Below are 9,282 nucleotides of genomic sequence, written 5' to 3'. Positions count from 1 at the left end.
ACCGGGAAATTCGAAAATCTGTTTTTAGTTTTGATTTAAAAAGTCGAATGCTGGAATGTTTAAAACAAGGTTAAATTTTACTACAAGTCCTTGTACTTTTAGCATATTTTGAATTTAGTTCCTTTACTTTTATTTTTCAAGAATTTAGTTTTTATATTTATCAAATTTCAAAAATTAAGTCGAATTATTAGCACTATTAAAATTTATTTATTAAATTTATTGGTGAAACATTTTAAAATAAAAAAATACTCTATAGCCATGCAACAAAAAAAGAGTGCCATAATTAACTTAAATTTAATAGAAGAATTTTCGCAATATTAACACTTAAACTTATATTTTTAAATCCAAAATAGTCGGGGTTGACTAGATTATTAAGAGGAAGGTTCTTAATAGTTGGTTTCTTGGCCTCTTGTCGGGGCCTTTTTTAATATACGTGGACTCCTCTTATCCAGACCCGTTTTCGATATTTTTGGGACTTTAAACAAAACAAAAAAATAGGGTTTTAGGTTTCTTAAAAGTTAGAGAATTTTTTTTAAGGTTCTTAAAATTTGGTAAAAAAATTTTGGGCCCTTAAATGTTAAAAAGAAATTTTTACGCTCTTAAAAATTGAAAAATAATATTTTAAACATCTTTCAACCTTGAGTCTTGGGCGACCACACCTTCAAACCACCCTAGGGCTGGGCCTGCTCTAATTCCAAGACAATACATGTCGCTCTATAATTGAGCCTCAATTTGTTTTACTAAAAATAATTTCCGGAAAATGATTTTTGAAAAATAATTTACTTTTCTGGAAAAGCTAATATTTTATGGTGTTTGAATAAATTTGTGTAAAATATTTTCTATTGTTTAGTAGATTTGTTAAAAATATTTCATAAAAGTTGTTTTCAATTAAACAAACATATATTTGAGATTTCTTTTATTTTTTAATTTTTAATTGAATTTATTTTTATCTATAATTTTATATTTTACATTGTTTTTGCATATATAAAAATATTATGTTAAATTCAGATTTATTACAATGTCATTTTTTAATTACATGACTACTAAGTGAGAATTTTTTATTTAAAAATGTGACATCAACAAAATTGACAAAAAAATTTAACGATGTTAATAATTGGACTTGATTTTCAAATTTGAAAAGTAAATGGACTAAATTCTTAAAAATGAAAGTACAAAGACTAAATTACAAATTTGTGAAGTGTACATAGATTTATGACATATTTTAACATTTATACTACAAAACATTTATTATTAATATATTTATAATTGTAATAAATATTTATTATTAAAATATTAATATTGAATATTTTTAATAACATGTGAATAATATTATTTAAAATTATTATTTTTAAAATTTATTATTAAAATAAAATTGAAATATTAAATAAATTATTAAAATAATAAATTATATTTATTATATTAATAATTTATTATATGACCAAAAATAAATAATTAAATATGTATGTTTAATAATATTAAAAAATATAATATTTTAAATATTTTAAAAAATAAAAATAAAAATTATTATCTATATAATAATATTAAGATTGATTTAATTTAAATTTTATATAAAAATAAAATTATTTATAGATTAGCTCTTTTCCGGAAAATGACTTATATTTTTTTAAAAGGTAAATCATTTTATAGGAAAAATGACTTATTTTACCTTTAACTGTAAGTTATTTTCTGTTGACCAAATTATTTTCTGAAAATATTTTCAGTTAAAGTGAACTGGTAGATCATATTAACAAAAGTTTAGGTAAGATGGCACTACCACGTGTATAGAGCTCCTTGAATTAAACAAGTGCTCTTCCCCGTCTGGGATGCAATCTGCTAGGTGTTCCTAAGGGGAGAGTTGTGCAGTGTTTAGGATATGAGGGGATCTTGACAAGGTGTTGAAATGTCCACCTTTTTAACGTCTTCCCCTGAATTGTCTGCATCAGGTTTCGAGTTTTCTCCTTGAAGTGATTCTGGTGATAAACGTTCTGAATTAACTTGCTGTTGCTGCTGCTGCTGCTTGTACTTATCCACGTACTCTTGAAACAATTTTCGGAAAGTCGGGCTGCCATAGAAATACCTTGTAGGGATACTCCGGAGGGAACTTGATTTTTCCATAGTAAAACCCACCTTAGAAAACCAAATATATTAAATAAATAAGATTGTAATATTAGAGATTCTTCCAGTATAAATGAGTTTAGATAACAATTGCACAGACTATTATGGGGCGAAGTAGCCGACCTGCTTCACTCCCTTCCAGCACATAATCTGAACAATGAAGCAGAAGAGTTAGATGTCCAGAAAACCTACCACCTATGAAGCACGGACACACACAACATGGGTACGACATGATACGGCAAAACGCGGCAGTATTGTACACAAATCGAGACCTTCCTCCACCAACATCAATAATACGACTTGGACAATCAATGACTGCAGCATGCCTGCAACTCCTTATCAATAATCAGACGCCAAACATGAGTAATATTTACACTATTTGAGAAGTTGGCCAAATGACACTTGACTTGCATCTCGACTGACAGGAGTCACATTCAAAAGCATTGGAAAAAATGAAAACAAAGGATTTCCTGTCTAAAGATAAAATCCTAGGATAGCAGGCAAAATCTTATTGCAGAAGATGTTTTTCACATGATAATGACAGAGCCTTATCTAAAGAAAGATGGAAAAAGATTTGATAAACTTACGCCACTCAAGAATGTCATTCGGGGATGGACGAGCAACAACATGAGAAACCGGTTCCTACAATTTTCATAAAATAAATTACTACAGTCTTTGTATTCTTTCTGGAGTTGTTGGAAAAATACTACGGCAAAACAAACTCGTTAAGATAAATTGGAAAAAATAAATTGAACGTAAATAAATAATTAAACTGGAAAAAATAAATTGAACGTAAATAAATAATAAAGTACTCATTATGCCGAGGAAAAATTATTACATTAAAAGTGAATTTATTCTGATTGATGTAATCGAATGTTGTCCCTCAAAATTAACATAATACTTCTATATTTGTATAGACCTAAATAAAAAAAAATTGAAAAAAAAATTGAAACAACAATTGAAATTGCTGTTCTCAAAGGAATCCAACAGTATGTATATATATGAAATCTTGTCCCAAAGAAAAACCAATTAAATTACTATTGCCATTAGCTACCATTTCATAATTTTTTTGATTTATAAGTATTGAATTTTGAATTTTAATTAGATTTTTCTTTTACATTTTAGAAATAATTATATAGATTAATTGAATTGAATTTCAAATTTCATTAATAAATTGATATTTAATTAAAAATAAATAAATTAAATAATTTTTTGAATTTTTAAGAAGAAATTTTAGAAGCGTCGTTCGTTGAGGACGAATGAATATTGTTCAACATGTCTGGTATTAAGTTCAGGGTGTTTGTACTCGGTTTTAGTCTCGAACTTTGTCTCCATCCTCTATTGAAAGCTATGTTGGATTCAGAAGGGGAAACACACCTTTACCCCGCCATGGAAATTCACAATTTACATTTAGTAAGATTTGAAATTTTGAACCCATTTCCTACGACATATAGGAGTAGAATGGGTAAGATAGGTACACTATTTTAGTAATTGGATCGGTTACCAAATTGATCGAACCATGGGTTCAATCTGTCAGACCCATTTGATCGTCAGTCCGACAGTAAAAAATAATTAATTTAAAATTTTCAAAATATAAATATACTTATAAAGATTTTTTTAGTCTAATTGCCAATCATTTTACCAGTTTCATGCAATTCACTAAGAAGCTCGTTCAACTCCTATATCTAGATCAATACATCAATTAGTCCAGTCCAATTCATATAACATTAGATGAATACCATTTTTTTTTAAAGATATTCGTTAACCCTCAACAAATAACACATCGAAAATTCGTTTGTGAAAAATGGAAAACCCCCTCAACAATTACCTCCAACTTAATCGTCTTATATATATAATTATATTACCCAATTTCGTGAAGCTAAAATCAGAACCCAATCAATATAATCGACCCAACCGAATTCATTAATTCTGACTCAGACATTTAAAAAATTTTAAAATTAGACTAATAGAATGCTTGCTTTTAAGAATTATGTCATCCCCCCCATATATCATGGCCAAATCATTTATGTCATTCAAACTTTGTATTTTATCATTATTTTTAAATATTTGTACCTAAGTTAAATATATGTATAAAAACTTAGATAAGTCAAGTTGATATTTAGATCATATCAATTTAAAAATTAAAAATTTCAAGTTATTTTATGTTAATTCAATTTTAAATTTAAGTAATTTTTATTTATGTTATTTTTAAATTCGAGTTGTTTTGAGTTTAGATCAATTCGAGTTCAGATCATTTCAAGTTTAATTTATTTTGGATTTGGGTATTTTTTTTATAAATTTATTATAGTTTATCTTTTCAAGATCAAGTTCAAATTGTTTTGAGTTAGTCCTTTTCTGAGCTAAAAGGTTTTTTTTTTTTTTTGCCTCTTTTCTTATAGTGAAATTCTTACTTTAATCTTTTATCCTCTTTACTTTCATCCATTATGTTACTTCATTGGCTATTTCCATTTAAAAAAATCCACGTGACCGTTTAAGCCAATCAAATACAAACACACGGGCAAAATAAAAATTTCACTATAATACATGAGCCAAAACAAATATTAAGTCTATTATCAACTGACAAACACATGAACGCGTGGGTTTTTTAAAAACAAAAATGGTAAATGGACTAACACAAGGGACAAAATGAAGGTAATTAAAGGAGAAAAACGATAATAAAATAAAATAAAAGGACCAAAATAAAAATTTCACCAACAATAAGGGGGTCAAAACAAGTATTAAAGCTTTCCTTTTTTTTCAATTTTTTTTCTTAACAGCTGTTAACTGTAGAGATCCAACATTAAGAATATTTAAAAACCAAAACATTTTTATGTCCCCAATGAAAATTAATAAATAATCACGTGCTTAATCACATGACCCCCTCTGCACCCCCAAAAGAAAAAACACCCATTGTATTCTAAGTGTTTACCAAATCAGCAAGTCAGAGTTCCATCATGCAACAGTCAAAGCAATGCACATGTTCTCACTTGATCCCTATTTTAGATATTTTTTTTTTTGGATATCATATCATTGTTGATGTAAAAGTTATCAGATTAAATTAATTACTTTAATTTTTTTAATTAAATATATCATCGTTGATATAAAAATTTAAATAAAGCACGCAATCTCAATTAAAACGGACAGATAAAAAGAAGAAAGTAATAAAGTTTGTTCAAGCCGCGGATTTAACTTAAGTTTCTAGATGTTCGGAAAAAAATTTAGGTTTTGGCACAACCTGAAATGCAATTTAATCCAAATCAGATAAAGAAGTTAAAATAGATAACTAAAATAGAATAATAAATCAAAGATTAAAACAATAAAGAATAAAATAAGGAAAATAGATGGAAAAAAAATAGGATGTGGCATGTAGAAGTCCTAAGAAGGCTTGGAAACAAGAAAAATCCACAAGTCCTCTTCAAGCGACTCTAATTTTCCCCCAAGAAAGAAAATTTGGCAATAAAAAATTTAAAAATGATCCCTACAATTTGAAAAGATTGTTAAAACTCTTCTAAAAGAAAACTTAAAAAAAATTCTTGAAAAAAAAAATTCAAAGATAATTTATTAACTCAAAAGAAGTCATTGTTGATACAAAGATTGTTAGATTGTAAAGCATTATACGAGCAATTTGTAAATTAGATATAGGTCATGTTAGTTTCAAAATGGAGTGAATTTGAGTTGGGTTAATTCAAATTTTAAAATTTTCAAGTTTTGGTAGTCTTGATTTTGAACTATTTAGGATTCAAATCATTTCAGATTTTGACATTCGAGGTAAGGTTATTTCTAATTCAAATTGTCTTCATATTTAAATTGAACTAGATTTAGATGATTAATCTATTATGATAAAATTGAATATAATCGATTCGGATTATAATTAATCAGGTTGAATTTTTGGATTCAATGAATACAAGTTAATTAGTGAAGTTTGGGTTCATATCATTAGAGTATGCCATTTTGGTTTCGCATCATTTTGATTTAGAGTAATTTAAGAATTTTGCCATTTAAGCTAGATTATTTTGTTTAGAGTAACTTAAGGGTTTTTCTAATTCAAATTCGACACTCAATTTGGATATTTCGAGTTTAGGGTTCGGGTCATTTTCGTTTAGTGTAATTTAAGGGTTTTTTAATTCAAATTTGAATCATTTCAGATTTGGGTTCGAATTATGTTGATTTAAAAAGATTCTGAAATTTAAGTATGATATTCTATTTGGATTTATGATATTCTATTTGGATTCAACTCACCTACGATGTTGACTTGTTGGATGAACACTTATAACTTATTAAGCCAATTATAACATAGACTAAGTGCTTGAATTTGTTAGAATTTTATTTTTTTATGATTTTTTTTATAATCAAATTGAATTGAATTAAATCAAGTTAACTAATAGAAAATTGATGTTTTCTTTATAATAATAAAAAAGAAAACTACAATCCAACTTAACCATTCCATGTGGGATGATTGTACTCTTTTATAAAAACAGCAAAATTTGGGAATTAACCCATTAAACACCAAACCAACGATCTTCCTTTTCAATCATTTTCCCACTAAAAAAAAAAATCCATTTCTTTTTCTTTGGTTTTTGCAATACACCGCCATGAATGCTCGCTCTTTAGCTTTAACACTTCTCACACTTCTACTCTCAATGCTTCTATCAACTGGAGTTCATAAATCACAAGCCGCTGCTCGTCCCGTTCCAGAGCCTCACCCTTCGTCACCGCCGTCGTCGTCGTTTCAAGTTCTCGGGGTTTCGAAATCCGGCAAGTTGAATCACAAAAAACAGGTGGATTCGAGTTTCCGAAGAATACCGCCAAGCACTTCGAATCCTATACAAAACAAGTAAAATTTCTTGCTGTTTTAAAAGTATTAAATTCTATAGAAGGTCCCTGTACTATGTATTTTTTTTAGCCCCTCTATTATTATTTTATTTTTTTACTCCCTTTACTTTTCAAAATGTATATTTTCAGTTCTGAGGGGTTTTTCTTTTTTTTTTTGTTAATTTGATGGAGACTTATATTTTTAAAAATATGATAGATGTGATATATATATATATATATATCTTGACTTTCTTTCTATAGTTGGAAAATTTTTGCATTTAAAAAAAAAAGAAAAATTATAGGTAAAAGTGTTATAGAGACTCCTATATTAAGATTTACATTATGCATGTCAAATCAAAAAGTAAACAGATTATTTATGTTAAAAAATTTATTCATTTGTATTGTTAAAAGCTAGCGTGACTGACGAAATAATCAAACAATAACATGTGGCATGGTATCTCATGCTGATGTATAGAAACCACTTTTTAACAAGTAAATTGATAAAATTTTTAACAGAATGATCAATTTGCTCTTTGCTCTAACGTATATAACTTAATTAGTCAATTTTTTGAGTAGAAGAGGCAAAATACACTCTAACTCTTAATAAAGGGGCTTCCATAATACTTTTGTTAAATTTTTATAATATTTACCTTAATTATATAAAAAAATATCTATATATATATCACATCACAATTCAAAATGTGTTTGAAAAAAAAAATTAGTCAAATGATCTTATTCAATTAATGGAAAAAATATCAAACTATAAAGGAAAATACAAAGTAGAGGGACCTTCTATACAAATTTACCTTTCAAAATGAAAAGAATTTCATTATTATAATAATAATATATTTGAAATTGAGCAGGTCTAATCCTCCATTACAAGGAGAAAGGAGTAGAAGACAGCAATTACCAAGATCTCTAAAACACTAGTCTTGTCTTTTTGGTTATTATATTTTCTGTAGAGTTATATAGTTTTAATAGCAACATGTATTGTATCAGATTACAGTTTTTGCTAAGCTGCAAATTTTTGTACTCATAAGTTTAAATTTTGTTTTTGAAGAAATTAAGCTCGATTTTTTAATAGTCTTATTATAGGTTCTGATCATATTTGTTCTTTTTGACACAATACCTAAAACTACCCATAGTTCCTCCCTAGCTCATAAATAGGAGGATAATGCGTTTTAGCGCACTGAAATCCACATTCTATTATATTGACAATAATACTCATTCCAATCGAGCTATAACTCAATTAAAAAATTCGATTCAATTTTGATTCAAGTAATATTTTGATATACTTTTGAAGCGTATCATGTAACTTCTCAGCTCTTAAAATTGGCAAGTTGTTGTGTCAACCAAGCCTTTGTATGGAATTTTTTTTCTTATAATTTATTATATATATATTTAAAAATTTAATGTATTTTTATATATTCTTTTGAACCATTTATAATTATGTCTAAATTGAGACAATATGTAAATGTTAATAGTTAATTTTTAAAAAAAATTGTGATTAAATTGACATAATGTATAAAAGTTGAGAGTTAAATTTATTATTTTATCAATTTGTAATCTAATCTTACTCTTCCATTAAACACTTAACTACTTAACAGAAATTGACCAAAATAAAAATTAACTTTTCAAAATGTATATTTTCAATTTTAATTTGATTCAATTTTCATACACAATTAAAATCATTATTTATATAACACCATTTAACATTTATATATTACATACACAAAAAATTATATTTCTATAAAATAAAAACAAACTACATATTGGATCAAACTTTATCTAAAAAAATTAGACATGTGATTATGGGTTGGTTTGAGGTTAAACTTTTGGACTATAAATCCATCATTTGGGGTTTAACAAATAATGTCAACGTCACTTGCAAATATATTAAAATAAAATATAATTTTTTAATTTAAAAACATTTTTTTATAAATTATAAAAAGAGAACAAAATCTAAATAATAATATAATTGGTGCAATTTAAACCCAAATCACATTTCAGGCATTCACCATTAGCCTAACACACATAAGGTATATGTGTTCATTTAGAATTGCAATGTTACTGAAGATGTTGAAATAGAGAAATTGAGGTAGATAACAAAAACTCTTTTTTGCCTTTCTTTATTTGTTAATTATTATTAAAATCATTCATTTTAATTATCCTTTTCTTTGAATAAATCAGGTTGAGACGATATGGATAAAATCATATTGTCATCTTTACTAAAAAATGGGTAAATTAATATCTTTATATTAGATTAAAGAGCAAACTGATCCTCCTACAAAGATTTGATCTGTTTTTATGGTCCAAAATTTGTCCTTGTACTTTAGAAATTAGAATGAGATACAT

General features: G+C 26.6%; 1 protein-coding gene across 1 annotated transcript; it reads left to right on the top strand.

Annotated features, from left to right (window-relative positions):
* Positions 1–6,586: 6,586 nt before the first annotated feature.
* LOC107890268 (uncharacterized) lies at positions 6,587–7,994 on the top strand. Its single transcript, XM_016814745.2, has 2 exons — positions 6,587–6,949; positions 7,791–7,994. Exons 1-2 carry the CDS (start codon positions 6,708–6,710, stop codon positions 7,855–7,857), a joined length of 309 nt encoding a protein of 102 aa, XP_016670234.2. The 5' UTR covers positions 6,587–6,707; the 3' UTR covers positions 7,858–7,994.
* Positions 7,995–9,282: the final 1,288 nt, after the last annotated feature.

Source organism: Gossypium hirsutum, chromosome A09 (genome assembly GCF_007990345.1).
Source record: "Gossypium hirsutum isolate 1008001.06 chromosome A09, Gossypium_hirsutum_v2.1, whole genome shotgun sequence".
Lineage (NCBI taxonomy): Eukaryota > Viridiplantae > Streptophyta > Magnoliopsida > Malvales > Malvaceae > Gossypium > Gossypium hirsutum.
This window is presented reverse-complemented; position numbering and strand designations above follow the sequence as displayed.

Bases quoted from the DNA above. Each gene is read 5' to 3' on its own strand.
- LOC107890268 (XM_016814745.2), top strand. From the start codon at position 6,708: ATGAATGCTCGCTCTTTAGCTTTAACACTTCTCACACTTCTACTCTCA. The intron at 6,950-7,790 runs GTAAAATTTCTT...GAAATTGAGCAG, and splicing joins TCGAATCCTATACAAAACAA to GTCTAATCCTCCATTACAAG.